Source organism: Lepisma saccharinum, chromosome 22 (assembly GCF_977018435.1).
Source record: "Lepisma saccharinum chromosome 22, izLepSacc3.1, whole genome shotgun sequence".
Taxonomy (NCBI): domain Eukaryota; kingdom Metazoa; phylum Arthropoda; class Insecta; order Zygentoma; family Lepismatidae; genus Lepisma; species Lepisma saccharinum.
Window position 1 is genome coordinate 1,826,035 of NC_139250.1, and position 19,148 is coordinate 1,845,182.

The window sequence follows — 19,148 nt, forward strand, 5'->3', positions numbered from 1 at the left end:
TGCCATCTTATTGACACCATATTAAAAGAAATGAACAGGTACTAGTACTACAATTTTTCAGGTACACTAGTAATTTCCATTCATGTTCAAAAAAAATAAATAATATTTGCTCTCTATTTTTTGTGATTTTTTTTTTAATCTTCCCGTTTGACTGCCTCACCATGTATAATTCATAAACTGCATTGAAATATATAGTTTTATTTATTTATTTGTCCCTAACGGAGCATACCTAGCTCCAATTACAAGAGACTTATACCAATTCAATTGTTACATTATTTTATGTACAAAAATAAGCAAATCTGTTCTTCCTGCACTATCAAATTGCTTGTCATTTTCTGTGTCCATTGGAAATGAGGAAAACAATGGACAGAAAGCAGGCCTTGTGCTATTGTCAATTTGTAGTTTAATCCTCAACTCTTTTTATGTTCTATTAAGGAAGATGTTTTTCAAAGTTTTTGTGGTGGTAGTTAGTGTGCTGTCTGTGTGTTCTTTCATTTTCATAAGCTTCCTCCCTCCAATGTGGAGTTGACAGTAGACATGGACAATGTATTTATATAAATAACTGAAAATAGTTATCCGTAACTATATTTAAAGCAGCAAGACCTGGGAACCTACATTGATATTAGTTACTTTGTAAATATAAAGTGTCTGTATTTTTACAATGTGAGATTCATGTAACTGTTTGTTCCAAAAGTGGTGCCAATTTGCTGGCTGTAAATGCAGATGGGAACATGCCATACGACATATGTGAGGACGATGCTTGCCTGGATTACATTGAAGGGGAGATGGCAAAGCGAGGCGTGACGCAGGAGCTGATAGATGACACCCGGGCTGCAAACGAGCACCAGATGCTTCAGGATTTGCAGGAACTCGCAGCGAAGGGTGGGGACCTTGAATATTACGATGAGCAAGGAGCAACCCCAGTAAGTCTTTTACTTGCTATTATTCTTGATTGGTTTTGTAGTTTGTAACACATCTCATTTTTCCCAATTTTGTAGATAGTGTGTTAGATGTTCACAGACACATTCTTTATAGAGGCTTTCAGATGTGAAAATGTAAAAATATTTTCCATGTTAATTTTTAGAGATGTATGGTTGATGAGATTGTTTTAATTCAAGATTATTCATGGTACTTTATTATATTTCTGTATGTGTGAATATTGCAAGGTGAAGATTTCTTATTCTTCCATTTCTTGTCCAATCTAATACAGGGGTCGTTTAAAGTAGAATCCATGAGAATATTTGTGTAAATGTCTAGCACTGCCACAATTGCAATTTACTTAAGGAGGAAGAATTTAAAATTATTGGAACCATGAGCCCTCATTGCTCCTTACAAGACATATTTCAATCTTATTGCAATGCTTGTTGACTTTGGCAAATTAAAACAACAGTGTATTGCACATTGAATAAAATGTACAATGATGGAATTAAAAATTAATATAGAATAAAAAAGAACAATCAATCTTAGTAGGCCTGTGACATTATTTGGGCCATTAAAAATAACATTACAACAATGAATAAAATCATACAAAGAGTTACCTCGGTGATCCTAAGAGGAACCTATGCAGGTCCGATGGTTCAGAATTGTAATGCCACTGTTATTTTGAAACTACATTTTTTCTTTTTCTTTTCAGCTTCACATATCATCGGCAAATGGGTATTTGAAGGTTGTGGAGTTTCTCTTGGATCTTCATGTGTCAACAGATGTCAAGGATAATGATTCTTGGCAGCCTGTTCATGCAGCAGCCTGTTGGGGTCATGTGAGTAGTGTTTGACAAATACTAGTATTGTTTAGTCAAAAAGCTACAAGTTATCTGTTTGTGGATAAATGGCTCATTGATTTGTGGTTGCATGCATCCATTTGTTACTTGATTTGTGGTTAGTTGCATCCATTTGTTAATGGATTTGTAGTCAGATGCATCCATGTGTTAATTGATTTTTGGTCAGATTTATGCATGGGTTCATTCATGGGTTTGATGCAACCATTGGTTAATTGATTTGTGGTCTGATGCATCCATGAGTTCATTGATTTGTGGTCAGATGCATCCATTTGTTAATTGATTTGTGGTCATATGCATCCATGGGTTCATTATATCTGTGGTCAGATGTGTCTATGGGTTCATTGATTTATGGTCAGATATATCCATTTGTTAATTGTTTTGTGTCAGATTCATGCATGGATTCATTAATTTGTGTTAAGATTCATGCATGGGTTCATTGATTTGTGGTCTGATGTATCCATGGCTTCATTGGTTTGTGGTCTGATGTATCCATGGCTTCATTGGTTTGTGGTCTGATGCATCCATGGCTCCATTGATTTGTTGTCAGATGCATCCCTGTGTTAATGGGTTTGTGGTGATATGCATCCATGTGTTCATTGATATGTGGTCTGATGTATCCATGGGTTCATTGATTTATGGTCAGATACATTTGTTTGTTAATTGTTTTGTATCAGATTCATGCATGGGTTCATTGCTTTGTGGTCTGATGCATCCATGGCTCCATTGATTTGTGGTCAGATGCATCCCTTTGTTAATGGGTTTGTGGTGATATGCATCCATGTGTTCATTGATATGTGGTCTGATGTATCCATGGGTTCATTGATTTATGGTCAGATACATTTGTTTGTTAATTGTTTTGTATCAGATTCATGCATGGGTTCATTGCTTTGTGGTCTGATGCATCCATGGCTTAATTAACTTGTGATCTGATGTATTCATGGGTTCATTGATATGTGATCTGATGCATCCATGGGTTCATTGATTTGTGGTGTGATGCATCCATGGGTTCATTGATTTGTGGTGTTATGCATCCATGGGTTCATTGATTTGTGGTGTGATGCATCCATGGGTTCATTGATATGTGGTCTGATGTATCTATGGGTTAATTGATTTGTGGTCTGATGCATCCATGGGTTCATTGATATGTGGTCTGATGTAGAGTACAACACACATAAATTTGCCGTTGCGTAGATACCAATTTTCGTTTCGTCTCCCTCTCTCTTAGTATCACGTGTTCTACCCTGCTCGAAAACCTTCGATATTGTTGCCATATTGTCATTCCATTCCTGGACACACTCGCGCAAACATCATTGAAAACAATTGAATAGCGCTCCAGCTCGCGGTTCACACCGTTCGGCAGGGACGGTAATGTGACAATATAGCCCGGTGTAGTGGTTGCTTCTTTTATGCAGTGCATGTTCATTGGCTAGCTAGTAACTAGTGTTGCCAACTGTATTAATGAAACACTATTTCTGTCACGGAAGGGGAAAGGCAGGTAAAATGACGGTGAGTTTTGTTGGATTGGAAGCACCATATTTTTATTTTATACTAAGTATTTTACCGGTTTGACGTTATGTGCGTGTATTGCGTGTGTGTATGTGAAAGTGTGTGTTTGTTAATGAACGTTAAATTCCATAATGCCTCCAGTTCTGTCAAAGTTGAAATCAAAAACCTTGCATAGCCAAGCTTGGGAAATTCTAAGCAACGTGCACGAGTTCATGAAGGAGGAAGCCAGTGAAGGTGTTAGCATCCCAATACAGCATTTTGGCAAGAGAGCAGCGGCTGCGACTGGAGTTCCTGAACGAACAATCAGGGCTATCATGAACGAAATACAATCTCTTGAGATGTCAGAAGGCCCCTCTACATCATTCCACACTCCCGGGAAAGAACAACAAGACCAGCGACCAAATCGTCAGTGGACGCTTTCGATGAAAACGTTATCCGTAGGCGCATATATGACTACGCTCTGCGTGAAAATGAAGTGCCGACATTGAAAAAATTGTATGTCAAATTACAGGCGGACATACATTTTGCGGGAAGTCAAGAGAGTTTGCAACGTTTGCTGCGAAAGATGGGATTTAGGTGGAGGAAGAGGAGGCTGTCATTTTTGCTGCTTAATGCGATGCATATTGTTTTCTGTGTTAAAATTGCCATGCTTTGATGGGTGACCAAGTTCATAGCAGGGCCGGCGGAAGGGGAGGGCGAACCGTGCCACCGGCCAGGGTGCAAAATTTGAAGAGAAGAAAAAAAATAAGCCTATTGAAAACTGTGGTCGAGCGAGATATTCTTTTGCGCTTAATAGTATTGAAATAGCATAAGAAGTCTCATTATTTATTTTATATTTTGATGTTTTACTTAGGAATATATTGATTTTCAATTTCCCGTTGCTGCGTAATGGCAGAGGGATGGGGGGGTCGAAATGGAGCGGCATCTTCCGCCCAGCGAGGCAAAATGACTAGCGCCAGCCCTGGTTCATAGCAAAAGAAAAAGCCACGCAGCTTATCGTCTAGTGGCAGTATATGTACTTGTTATTGTTGTGGAAGCCGGCATCTTTTGTAAATGTAGAACAAAGGCAACCGACTTTCGCCGATCACAGAGAGGAAATAATAATACTGCTTGAGGAGGAGTGTTATGGTCCAATTGTCACGGTGTAACACGTTGGCATGTTATTATCTGCCGTTGCAGTTCCGTACCAGTGTATACGGGTTTTGTGAGTAAACAGTTAGAACGCCACCAGTGCATTAATGCAATGAAAAATAATATTTTTTTATTTTGTTTGAAATCACTCAAATAAGGATTCGTATGAAGACTTCTTCTTTGCAGCATTTTTGGTAATTTTACGTATGTGTTAGTTCATATTTTGCGAATTTTTAGTCCATATATGTATGTAGCTACATACAAAGCCACTTGTTAGTACATATTAATCCTAGTCCTGGTATAATGCATGACGTTTAAAACTCAACGTTAGATAGACCTGAATTCTCTAATTTCCTTGTTGTACGTAACAGCTGTTCATCGGCCCACTGCAGCGATTTTTCTATCTGCTCCATTAGCAACACTGCTTCTTTAGTTCTGTCGCGCATCGCACAGCAGAAATATTTGTGCTGGACTCTATACATGGGTTCATTGATTTGCGGTCTGATGTATCCATGGGTTCATTGATATGTGGTCTGATGTATCCATGGGTTTATTGATTTGTGGTCTGATGCATCCATGGGTTCATTGATTTGTGGTCTGATGTATCCATGGGTTTATTGATTTGTGGTCTGATGCATCCATGGGTTCATTGGTTTGTGGTCTGATGTATCCATGGATTCATTGATTTGTGGTCTGATGTATCCATTGGTTTTTGGTTTGATGCATCCATGGGTTAATTGATTTGTGGTCTGATGTATCCATGGGTTCATTGATTTGTAGTCTGATGCATCCATGGGTTCATTGATTTGTGGTGTGATGTATCCATGGGTTTATTGATTTGTGGTCTGATGCATCCATGGGTTCATTGATTTGTGGTTAGATGCATCCATGAGTTCATTGATTTGTGGTTAGATGCATCCATGGGTTCATTGATATGTGATCTGATGTATCCATGGGTTCATTGATATGTGGTCTGATACGTCCATGGATTTGTGGTTGGATAGATTAGCGGTTGGCTGTGTGTACAGATATATGAATTCATGGTTGAGTTGTATTAACATTTATGCATAACATTAAAGGAACCATGTGTCTCTGCTGTGTAGAAATTGATATTGTTTTTAGTATATTCCATGTGTAAACTTTTATGTAACATGTAATTACAGCTTACTGGGTATGATATTAGAAACCTGCTGAAGATATTTATCACCACTTAAGCAGAAAATAAACAGTTTATATTGATTTTATTCCAGTTGGAAGTTCTGGAGTTGCTGGTACAGAATGGGGCAGATTTAAATGCAAGAACAAAACATGATGAAACACCCTCAGGTAAGTTAATTGGATATTTTACTTATAATTATATTAATTATTTACTTTATTTTATTATTATCTTTTTAATTGGAAGTTAAGTGTACTTTAAATATACTAAGTAATCTTGTCTTTGTTCACAAAAGCACCAAGAAATTACCCTTTGAGCATGGCGAGAGTTTATATAATCAAATGTAATAAGTGGGAAAGCTCACAAAGAACAGATTTTCCATGCTTAAAATATGGGAAGTATTTGGTAGCAGGATGATCGAGTTCGCAGGAAAGAAATAACTACAAGCAAGATTTGTTGCACATTACGGCATCTTCCCTCTTGCAGATATCTGTGAAGACCCTGAGCTAAGGGAACGCATCGTGCAGTTAAGAAGCGAGCAAGAGACGAAACGAATGCAGGAGGCACAACGGAGAAGGGTGAGGAGGTCGCAGTCAAACAATACCCGTACCCAGTCAGTTCGTCGCACGTCGATACGAGACAAAACGCTCACGTCCAAGAAAGAGGCGATGGAAGAAGCAAGGCTTAGGCTGAGGGCGCAGGAGGTTAGCTTCTTTTTCCCTGTTTCTTTTGGTGATTTAGGCTGTAAAGTAGAAGTAAAGTTTTTTTTCTTGTTATTTTATATTTCTATTTCCTGTTTGTACAGTCACGTGCAATTCTGGGTTGTAATCAATGCATTGACATTCAGTGGAATTGTTACAACCCAGCAGTGTCTGTAACTACAAGATGTTCAGGTACCAAGGAATGGATGTGATTTTCTGAAGGGAACGCTCCAGTTCTTAACGAAGCAAACAAAAGGTTTCTGAAACGTTCAAAAATTTTGCTTCAGTTTGTATGCTGGGTTTAATAACATTATGTATTAATATGAATAAATATGTGTATCTTACAAATAGAGTTCTGACAAATTTGCCATAACTGTAGCTCTATTGAAAAAATGTGACCATTGCAATTAATAACAACAATTCATAATAATAATAATAACACCTGTAATAAGTTAATTTCCGAAAATCATAAACCTGTTTTAATATGAAGAAGTTTTAGCTACTTTTTCCAGTTTGAGATAAAGGATAAATCTGAAATCTTGTACATCTGTATTAAGGCATGTATCTAGAATTTAGTCTAAGGTATGAAAATTATATTGATAATGTGAGGTTTGGATATGTACTATCACCGTCTACTCTCTTTGCAGGACTATGAGTCGACAGGAGAAGCTGAGCCGGAAAAAGTTCCGAAAGCATCCGAACCGGTCCCCGCAAGCACAGAGGTGGAGGTTTCCCATCCGACATATCCATATGCAAAGAAGGATGCCGTTGAGGAAATGTCTGTCCAGATGGAAGAAAACCAGCTTGTACCTTTCGAGAGAAAGGCGCCAGAGGGAACAGACAGCCTGGCCGACTCTGTTTCACTCGAGCATTCCAGTCCCAAGAGTGATGTAAGAAGTTTAGCAAATGGTGAGAACTTAATTTGAATTTGCGTCACTTTCTCTTACACTAACCCTTTACTTCTCTAAACATTTAACACTGAGTTACATCAAAAAACAACTTTTGGTAATTTTTATGATTTCCTACGGCAGCTAGCTGATGTGTATGACTTTATGCCCTATTCTGTGCATTTTTTTAGGAATGTAATTTGGATAGACTATTATGAAATTTTGCCAAATACCAGTTGCAGTACCTTTATCAGTTTCATCATATTATCCCTTATTTTCATCTTCGTAATTAGCCAAATGTGGCAGAAAAGTAAAGTAAAATAAACCAAACCAATCAATCAATCAAATAATGCAGTTTGACTGTTTATATCCACAAAAATAATAATAACAACAACAAAATGGCCTAATTTGCACTAAATTACAGGTTTTTGATAGATGTGTCACATTAGCACGTCTCCATATTAGGTGGTACAGTAACAGTTAATCCATCCTTTGTGTAATGTGGTATTGCCACCACCACATCGTTAACAATGCACATGCTTTTTTTCAGATCTGCCGACCGAAACAAGCTACTCTGAAGGCAACGGAAACATAAAAATCCATGTGTCGGTCACCATCAACGCCGGAACACTGGCCGACTTGAAGAAGCAGAGAGCGCAGTACCGGAACAGCCCGGAGACGGACTTGGTTCCACGGTCCCCGCGTGAGGTGATAACACCTGAACCGACGATCCTGCCACCACCCCAGAATCGGTTGCTCTTCAAGGGTGAGAACGTGAGCGACGTGGTCGGCGACGCCAAGAGTCAGAGCTGCTGTGCCATTTCGTAGACCACGTGGAGCTTAAAATGGATACGAAAAACTTCAGAGCAAAGTATGGAAAACTCTGCTACGTAGATCGACTTGCGTAAGGTAAGTTACCGGATTCTTAAGGTAATAAGCAGTCGGTGTGTAAATAATGTCTCCATACAAATGCATTGTGATGAAACAATTGTTTCTCCTGCAAAATAATTATCCTGAAAAAACTGTTAAATAACTTTTGTTATTACTGTACTTGAAACATTCCATTCATTGTTGTAAGATAACACTATTTTGTGAATTCTATATAAATATATATATATATAGTTCGCTGTTGTAGGAAGACTGTTCGTACTTATCTACAGTTTAGCTGTGAACTTTTATGCATGCTATTTTTTTAAATGTTATTTTTTTATTTTTGACTTGTCACCTTTTTAAAAGAAATGCTAGTTAGAAGGGAAAATAATAATATGTAGCAGCAAAATCTACTTACAAATTTCCTTCTAGTGCTGCAGAATGGTAATAGTGTGATTGCTAGAAGTAGATCTTCAGCAGTGTAATTGACAATAGAAGTGTTCAGAGTGCGAGTGCCCGAGGAACTGGCCTATTGTGCGGTCATCACATTTTGTTAACTTGTATATGTATATTATGTTGTGATGAATTGGAAGTGCATTGTGCAGGTTTTACTGCACATGTTTATTTAATAGATTTTTTGTTATTGTACAAAGTTCCAGACTGACAGGTTGTTATGTGGGGAAAAAGTGGTCGAGTGTTGGATATATGCAATAAGAATGTAATGGTTGGTAGTTTGACCTGTCACGTGTGGGTCGCTCTTGTGAATGCTCTGTCTTTTCGTGGAACTGTTAGCTTGATTATGGCACCCTGGCTCAGCTGTTGAAATGCAAGCGATATTAAGGTGTCACTCTTTGTAGTAATTGACCAGTATGAAATTCAGTGATTTATTTATCTGAAGGCACATCCTTTGATATTCCTTATTTTTTTGTGGCATCCCTAAAATTTGACGCTACAAGGAATAATCAAATGAAGACCTTCATTTGTTTTTGTTTCTTATCTAGTAGATTTCTGTATGTACGGTTGAACAAGTTTGCTGCATTTTAGCACAGACATATTGCCAATCTACATATATTTTCAACCTTGAGTTAGTGCCTCTATACCTTGAGAAGAATAAGTATTTGGGATCCACGTGCAGAGCCATTGCGAAGGCCTTTCCACCCATCTGCCTGCGAACTGAGGCCATTGTCGAACTTTCTCCTCTTCTCCCCAATTGGTAAACTTGCTGGTGTGGTAAGCATGCACAGAGATATTGAATCTTCATGTGCCGAGAAATTTCTGTAAGTTTTAGGCTGACGGAGGACAAGAAACCATTCCTCTTCACTGGTGAAAGTGTGTAGAGGAGGTGCCACTTTAAAATAACAAAAATGGCATTTTGAAGCTCACTTGATTAGTGTTGCAGCCTTGAGGTCGTTTTGTAAATAGCAGTTGATACCTCATGTGAATTTAAGCTGTATACAGTCTGTCCTACAATTTGTATTGGACTTTTAAGGTTTTGATTTGACTTGCGTTATAAATCCTAATTTATGATCATTTTGTTGCTAAATTTGCTTGTACACCCCTGCCCCCTTGACATATTTGACTGGAAAGCAAAGTGCAAATGCGTAAAGTCCAAAGGAAGATGAAATAGCCTCCCTCCTGTAGCAAGTTTTTTCAGCAATTTTGTCAAGTACTGCATGTTCACATTTTATTGGCTTCCTGGCTTGCAATTGGAACTATTAGTTTATATCCTGTGGTTGTAACCTTTTAGTTTCCACAGACCACCCTTTAAATATCATTTGTGAACTCCCAGAACGTAACTCCGTATTTAAGTTTTAAAATGCATTTAAATTTGCTCATCGAGGATCATTTATTACAATTAATTATGAAATATAATTTATTGTAACAATAAATTGGGATTGACTTTTTGATAATTCGGAAATATGCATTTTAAAAGACCCCCAGCAAGCTGTGAATTTTTTTCAATTTACTTTTTTATTAAATAATGGACTGCCTTGCTCCAACCTTTGCAACAAGTATGAGAGTTAATTATATTGTTAATCTCCTTATATCGTCACGCCCTTACTAAGGCCCTACTTGGACATTTTATCGATAACACAGTATGTAGGAAAATTGTAAAAGAAGAAATCGCATGCCACATTTTAATATGAGTAAATAGATTGAAATCATTGTAATGTTTTGTTGGCATCTGCCTTCTGCTTCCGTAGTGTGTGCCTGTGCCCCAGTGCACTGTTCGAGCTGACACCTGGCAGGCAAAGTGGCAACCGTTCTGCAAGGGAACATATAGATTCAGACGATTTCAACGGCACATGAAAGTAATGAGAGAGAACGGGACCGAGCACTTACCAATTCGAACACAGCCTAAGACCAATGGGTAGAGGAACAGAACTCGTTGCATACTAGGCAACATCGCAGATTATCAGGTCCATTCCACGGTGAGGGTTTTCTTGGTGTCGCGTTTCTCGGTTATGCTAAAAGAATACCAAATACATACGTGAAAATAGCTTTTACAATATTAATAAGACAATTTGTATTTCTCCACTTGATAGTTCCTGGTTACATCACTGCTAACTTATCCTAATACCTTTGAAAAGGACCCCAACAAGGTTAGCATCCTTCCAGCTTCAGAAATCCATCACCCTACATGCAGAATTGGTGGTTTTATACCTACTATCAGTTTTTTTTTAACTCTAGTCTTAAGTTATCACTCAAGAATGCTTTCTACTTTGTTAAAGTAGCATATAAAATGACTCTGATTTCAGTCATATTTTTTATTATTGTGCGTGCATATTTTCAGTTTTCTTCCTCTTGCATTTTCTACAAATTTTTATGGTTGTAGAAAAGTAATGTGCAGAAACGGATGCCCCAGTGTATAAGTATGTGTTGTGTTTCATTAGAAGCTGATGAAAATTGCAGTCTTTCAAGATGGCACGTAATAAGTACAAATGTCTAGTATTACATCATTGTTTTTCGTGTGTTCCAGACAGATTTTTTTTTGTACAGTGCTGTGTAAACTGTAACAATTACGTCTGTAAGTTTGTGTCTTCCGTGTTCTATTGCTGCCGTGCATTTCAAGACGATAGGGTAAGTGTACTTTAAGTTGTAAGTGTAAAATTACTGTTGCTTTCAGTCATCTGTTTGCATTCTATGAACATGTTTAGAAACTTTCATGTACTTCGTGTCCCTTATGGGTAAAATGACAGCTTCACACGGTGAAAGAGCACTGTGATGGGAAAAGACAAAATACACCAAGATTCATGAAATTGTCTGCACCTGTTTTTAAAATAAGAATGAGCAGTAATATCTGTACAGGGTATTTCACAAAAAACAGACTTTTTCTGAATGTCGCATGAACTGAATATTTTTACTGGGAGCAACCTTAAAATAAAGTAATTTGTTTCATGAGGTCCACAAGACCAGTTATTTTTGTGCAAATTATACATTTCGTGAAAGGTTTCAGAACACATTTTGTAGTATGTATTTTTCTTATTCGTTTGAGTTACAGGGTCTTTTCTTACATGGAAAAAATATAGTTGTAATTGCCATGATTGAATACTAACCAAGTATTTTTCAAGCTAAAATGCCTTGATACAGAGATTATAATTACTATTTCCAGTTATACCTGGAAAGCAAGTAAATAAGTCACAAAAATTATTATGAAAAAGTAAAGTAAAGTAAAGTAAAGTGTTCCCCTGTGCATAGCACCACGCCATGAAGGCATATAGGGGGTGTGGGGGTAACGCCCCACACTTTCTTGATCCGGTCGTGAGTGGGGGTGATGTGATCAGCATCACGCCCCTGACCGCCTTTACCCCCCAGGGTTTCCCCCAGGTACCCATGTTATTCGACGCTGGGTATTATTATGAAAAACTAACTTTAAAACCATTTATTATGACATATCCCATCACTTTTACCATGCTGAGAATTTTAATTATGAAGCACTTCACAGGACAAACTCTTCTTATCGTAAACAGGAATCAGTTCCTTTGTAGGAAACCCTGTCGCCCACAAAATATGCATGTTGCTCTTCAACTGGACACTCCTCTACCATAACCGCCATTTTGTTATACTGAGCATGTGCTGACATCTAGTGACACCTTTCAAAACTACGAAGTTCCATTTGTGTCATATTTACTAGCTTTCCCTCGTGTAATTTCATTTAGGTTGACCAAGTTTAAAACTGAAAAAAAACTGTGTTCAGAATACTAACCAAAATGCTTAATTCCTAACATTTTTGGATTGTGCATCTTAAGTTGTGTCAGGCAAATGCTGTAGGATATTACTTCCTGTCAGTTAATTTGATTATGAAAATATGTGAAAAATATTCTACTTTTTCACCATCTTGCCACCAAACAATATCATGTGTACATTGGAGTCAGAAAATTATGACTGACCATAATTTGAAAGAAAGAAGAAAAAAAAAAAAAAAAAGTTGAATGTTAATCGGAAAAAACTTTTATCTCAGGAAAGTAGATACTGGAGTATTTTATAGGTATTATTATTATTATTACAAATAAGAGGGAATGGGCGTTGGATGAAGATGTGTTGACTTTGTTGTCTGGCTAAAAAATTGTTGAGAAGTGATGTTTGAATGATTATGTGCCAAAATTAAAAAAAGAGATGGCAAAATTTTCATGCGGTGTTAGTAACTTTGACATAGTCTTGCCACTTAGTGTATCATATTAATTTATGATAAAAAAATCAATATGCACAATTTAGTTGTTTGTAAATTAATTTTATTATTTTTACACATGTAGTTCTTATTTTTAGCCAGTTCATAAGTACTCTGTTAACTATGGCAGTTTAAATTAATGCATATGTGATAATTGATATGCTAATATTAAAGGTAATGTAATGAAAGATGTATTCGTAAATATGGAGTCACATGTGATAGGAAACATATCTAGGAAGAAGTAAAATTCTTCTTTTTTGTTATTTAGTTGCTCTGTCTGAGAGCAGCTTCTTTGTCTATTGAAATTAACGAATTGTTATAATTGTTTAGTTCCTCATACTGTTAAAATTTGCATTGGATACATTACATGCAGTGTCTTGGTGCACAAAATTGTATAAACAATAGTAAAAGATCTAAGGTTCTAGCTTTACTCTTCAAAATGTTCTTCTTTTCCTGATTTCTGTATTTCATGTCGTAACAGCTATGTGTTTTCACAAGTTTCTAATGGGTCTTCTTCCATCAACAATGTTGTAGAAAATATCCCTTGTATCAAAAAACAACGATGTATCGAATCCATTGTTTTTCGGATATATGTAATGCAATGGAGATTTACAGCAATACTGAAAATATCTGTGAATGAAATCCACACATATTCGTGGATACTGTTGAATTGGATTTTTTTTTTCAGAACATTATTGTTGTTTTTTCATTCAAGTTATATTTTAATAGCAACAATGTTCAGTAAACATTAATAACAAAAAGTGCACCTAGAGATTGCATTGTACACGTTATGAAGTTATTCAATAGCATATTGTGTTAAGAACGATTTGCGATGTGGAGGAACAACACTGTTTGCCCTCAACTAGTGAATGGTGTGAGATGAATAGGTGACATTCTGATAACGTAGCTTGTGAAAATAAGTTTGCGGAGATATTGCTTTATTATATAGAAGCAGGAACATTTACTCTACCTCTGTACATATGTACTATACGCTATGAATTAATTCCACATTTGCACAGTATGTGAAGTAATGTTAATTTCTTGTTTTTATTATTCACTATTATCAGATTGAATATTTTCAGTCAGTAGTAACTAACATTATCCACACTAATGCGTAATATTTATCCCTAGCGAGTGCTACACCATTGTATTAAATAGGATACCTCAGTTTCATAAACAATATCATACTTTTATTATGATGTTTTGAGACTTTTCTTTCATTAATCGTATAGTTCCAATACAGGCTTCATTAGAAAAAGAGAAAAGTCAAGTTATTTGAAAATTTTAGACAATTTACTTCGCAGTAGTTTGGAATCTACTATCTTGGGTAACAAGTATTAGCTCTATGTAGTATTTGGAATATATATATTTTTAGACACTAGAATTGAGGTTCTAAATAGTGACGTATTTTGTATAATCATTCTTGTATTCTTCCCTTGCTTAATATTGAGTAATTGGCAATTTCTTGTATAATTAAAAGTGTAGTAGTGCATAAATTCATTCTTTGAACGTAACTTTTTTGAAGTATTGTATGTAGTAAATTTTTCAGTTTTCTCTTTTGGAATTATATGCAATATGTGTTCCAAGATTCTATATGAAACACACCAAGTGTCATTTGTGATTTTTTCACCACAGTACTGCGTGGGTAACTTGTTACAATTGTGTAGATACACCTTTGGGACCAATGAAGATAGTAATTGGTACTCCCCTTTTTTCATTAGTAATTTGTATTTGTCTTCCTGTAAATTTATGATAATATTAACTCTTGTTGAAGAATTTTTGTATAAACTGACACTTTCCAAGTTCCACAGTTAAAAGAAAGTTCGTATGCCAGTTACAAAAATTAGTCATTTTAATCCATAGGAGTTGGCAACATTGTCAAAATATAGCCATTTTAATTCATAGTAGTTGGCAACATTGTCAAAATATAGCCATTTTAATTCATAGGAGTTGGCAACATTGTCAAAATATAGCCATTTTAATCCATAGGAGTTGGCAAAATTGTAGTGTTCGAGGTTAACAGTTGATACCTACTGGAATAGATCAAAATGAAAAGGCCTGTGGATACATGTAGGTGAGTCAATCAGTGCTGGTGAACACACATTGGTTGAAGATGATTAGGGAAACACAATCACAATATATTTTGTGTGCGTGTGAAAGGAAGGTTATGTATTGATTTAGTAATGCAAAGATCACAGATAATAAAAATTCCAACTAGATTAGTTTAAGACAATGTGTTCTACTGAAAAAAAGGTAACAATAAGAGATTTAGGGACACTGATAAAGATTAGAAAGTTGAGCTATAATTATTCGCTTTTAGTATTTCTTTTCCCTGTATTTTAACACTTTTAAGACTGACCTAACAAAGTAAACTGTCCACTTCCAAGGTGTTGGGGAGCAAAATATCTCAACAGTATTTGAAAAAATGTTAACTTTTATACAAACCTGTTTCAAACTTCCAGTTTTTGTATATCATGTGGAAGAATGTGTATAACTTTTTCTCAAATTGTGAACGTAATTTATAATGCATATGCTGATTCCAAGCCTGTTCCTAACTTAAGACTGTGGAGACTTAGGTGTCCATTCCTCAACAGGTCTTAACCACCAGCGACATCTATGAACACTGAAAATTGTTAGGTGGTCCAAAATTATTTGTTCAACATGTGTCCGGAACACTTTTTGTCGAGAAATAGCATTGTATACCATAATGACAGTATTACCAGTGTAAAATTTATCGTGGCTAGACTTGACATCTCCTTTGACCAATAAAAAATTGTAACTGAATTGTTCTTCCATGTTCTAAGCCACAAAAACAATAAGTAACTTCAAGATGTCATTCTTTACCTGAAAGATTAGTGAAAAAAGTATAGGGACTTTGAACACAAGTGTTTAAAAAATAGATTGATCATACAGGGTACTTATGTGAAAGTAGCAACCCAGTATTGCCTGAAGCCAGAAAAAAATTAAATTGTTGTGTTAAATCGAAGGATGTATTAAAAATTTGTTATATACAACTGAATGAGTATCCATTATGGATTTTTTTTGGTAGGAATCATGAAAGAAAACCCAAGCAACCCTGTGACATACACATGTATTAATGTACAAGTTACAAAAACCTGTCTGACCCTGTGACACACATGTTACAAAAACTTATCTGATTATGACAAACCTTCGAAATAATCTCCCGCATTGTCCACATCGATGTGGAACACATCAAATACCACCGGCATCACCATCCTTGTACAGTCACGGACACTGCCGGCTTGTAATGAATACATTGACTTTCAATGGAATCGTTACAAGCCGGCAGTGTCTGTTACTGTACATTAATACATGTGTATGTCACAGGGTTGCTTGGGTTTTCTTTCATGATTCCTACCAACAAAATATCCATAATGGATACTCTTTCAGTTGTATATAACAAATTTATAATACATCCTTTGATTGTCGATATATTACTGGGTTGCCATGACTTATCCTCATATGTACAATAAGAATTGTTGCAATGAACCAGATCAAAATGTTCAGATTATGCCACTGATAAGCTTCAATTCCCACACAAAAATGTGTCAAATTTCTATAACATATTTCTAAGTGGTGGTATCACTTTTTCATACAGATAACTTTGTGTTGGTTCAGAATAAAAATTTGGAAAGTGTCAGTATTTACATTCGAGAGGCAGCTAATTTTTATATACTCGGCATGATGACCGAGATGAACATGTTGTGTGCAAATTTCTTGCCTGTGGTAGTTTCTACATTCAGTATGCAAACTCTTGATAGCTGAAACATGGTTGCTTGTTGCGAGTGTACTTAACCATGCCACTGTGTTCCAGTGGCATGCGAACATGTTGTTTTCTCTTTGTACTTATATTATTGTTAAGATGTATTTTTGTGCGTGTAATGAATTTGTACATATAAGCATCACTGAAGTCATTCCAGTTTTTTGTCATTATTAAATTATCAATAAAGAAAAGTCTGTTGTTTTATTTAAATCATCGTTTGTACTTTTGTGGTATACAAACGCTTCGCCACTGATGTTTTCTGAATTAAAACATTTAACTTTTTCCCATGACTGGCTTTTTGGTGGGGTAAGCTACTCATAAAGATGTTCTCTTGATTTTTACTTGTAGTGACTAAACCTTTTCAATGTTTCGTGTTTATAACTCACAAAGACACGTGACAAATGTGTCAAAATATTTTTTAAAAATATGTGAAAGTAGCAACCCAGTATTGCCTGAAGTTTAATCACTACAAGTGTTTTTTCCATGGTAAAATCCAACTTACTTTGTAGCCAGAAAACTGAAAAATGGCACAGGACAAAACAAAATAAAAAGTCTGCTACAGGCTTTCTGCTCATTAGCAGGGTCTTCTTCAGGGAAGAAAACATGCAGGACCCTTGCAGATGAAGATCCTGAGAAAGGGTTCGGGATTTTATCATTATTGTTCCAACTTTTTTCTTTATCGGTAATACCTGAAATAGGTATTAAATCAGGGTTGTTACAGGTTCAGGAGAGGAAACCAGTAATCGTAAGTGGGTTGTGGATGATAAACCACTTTTTATATTTAAAGTATTTAAATTCGGCACTGAAATGAAACAATACGTAACTTGGACCAAATTTAAATTGTGCGAGGAAAAAGGTTCCAGTCCTCTTACAGAACCCATTAGAATTTGTGGGTTCTTGAACCTTGAACAACCCAGCATTATATTACAACAACAACCTTAAGCTTCTTGTAAGAAAGCACCCTCATGAAGTGTTACATACATGTTTCTACACTCTAAAATTTTCAGAATATCAATTTTTTGAAAATTGAATGGGGTGGCTGTACAGTTGCATGGAATTTTTTTAATTCACCAGGTCACCTTACTTTTTCATCTATGTAAGTGTTTATTTCCAGTATCATGCAAAAAGTGGGGCACGAGTTTACAATACCGGACCACTCTCCAATTTCTATAAAATTTCGCCTACTTACTAATTTTGGTGTCCTGATGACGTATATGCAGTTCATATTTGGCGGTCATGTCTTAAAATTGTACATTTACGTATAGAACTCGTAAAATAACCTTGCGATTTACCACGGTGATTGTCCATACACAGCAATTCGGTACCATCTTAATGGTCTTCCTTTACGCACAACAATCTTGCAACCTTGAATATTGACGTCAGACGAGGAATGCCTACGAGGTTAGGTTTCATTAGCATAAATACAAAGAAAAATTAATAGTTTGGCTAAGAGAACTATACCTTGCCTTACCTAACTTGAAAAAGCTCTCTTCCGTGACGTCAGAACACAATGTTGCTAAAGTGTTGTGCGATAAGGGACACCCATTCGGGGGAAATGGCATGTTCCGTGGAGCTAGTGTTCTTATGGTAGGGTTACGTTACGTTACGTTAAGAAAACATAGTTTATTTTCTCGATTTCCATACTCGACCGCCAATTATTACGTGCAGATTCGTGATTAGGAGGTCTCAATTAGTGAGTAGACGAAATTTCATAGCAATTGGAGAGTGGTCCGGTATTGTAAACTCGTTCCAAAAGTGGTTATAGCCTAAAGTACTATAGCAACCACTAAAACAATCTTAATTTCTCTCTGTACTTTTGTTGTACTTTACAATCAGTTTGATACAGGTTCATATGAAATTGAAACATCCAGCATGGGCCGTGAAGTTTTGTTGCCCCATAATGCCATGGTCACATTTAAGGAGAGGGCTTAAGGGGTCCAAGTACTAGGAAATGCTTTCCCAAAATTTAGTATTTTTTTCCCTCCATAATGAACATGTTCAATTTCTTGCTACCGCCAATATTTGCCATTCTATAAGCATATAACATTTTAAATAAATTATAACAAACCTCAACAATCTAACTTTTTCTGAGTGTTCACATAAACATTTACATTAGGATAATCAATTTCGATGTAGAAAATAGTATTTAGCAGGCTATTTAACATAATTGAAACTAATATTTACATTCAAACATTTTTATTTTTACTGTAATCTGGTTACTAGTAAGATGATGATAATGAACTGTTACAATTTTTGTTCTTTAGCAAGTAAAAATTGAACACATCCCATTCATGAGCTGTATGTATAACCATGTAGACGCAACAGCAGAGGCAAAATGCCCACCAACATTTTCATTTAGTTTTTTTTTTTTCTAGAATGTGATGACCATAAACTGAAATAAAAACATCAAGATAATATCCGCTTCACATCAAAAGAATTCCACACCTACAAACTACACACTATGAAGAATACGAAAATGGCGATGGACAATTTGCCTACTATTATGTTTACTGTCAACTGTACATCTTAGTAATGCAGCTAATTAAAGAAACAAGAAAAGGGTAGTTTTAAGCAATAATAAAATAATTTTATGAGCTTTAGTTCACATTTATTATGCTACACTCACTGGCACACATCAATAGTATAAAAATCTCAAATAAATGT

The 19,148-nt window shown here is 36.0% G+C and overlaps 1 protein-coding gene across 6 annotated transcripts in view; it reads left to right on the forward strand.

Annotated features, from left to right (window-relative positions):
• Positions 1-18,943, forward strand: part of MYPT-75D (Myosin phosphatase targeting subunit 75D) — a 58,356-nt gene extending 39,413 nt beyond the window's left edge. For 5 of the 6 annotated variants that reach the window (XM_083143566.1, XM_083143567.1, XM_083143568.1 and 2 more), the window contains exons 5-10: positions 695-923; positions 1,634-1,759; positions 5,668-5,743; positions 6,060-6,277; positions 6,922-7,183; positions 7,712-12,386. In XM_083143566.1, coding sequence (XP_082999692.1) covers positions 695-923; positions 1,634-1,759; positions 5,668-5,743; positions 6,060-6,277; positions 6,922-7,183; positions 7,712-7,989 — 1,189 coding nt within the window. In that variant the 3' untranslated portion in view covers positions 7,990-12,386. Of the gene's footprint in view, positions 1-694; positions 924-1,633; positions 1,760-5,667; positions 5,744-6,059; positions 6,278-6,921; positions 7,184-7,711; positions 12,387-18,859 lie in introns of those variants that run through there. The other variant, XR_014443955.1, reaches the window with a different exon arrangement.
• Positions 18,944-19,148: the final 205 nt, after the last annotated feature.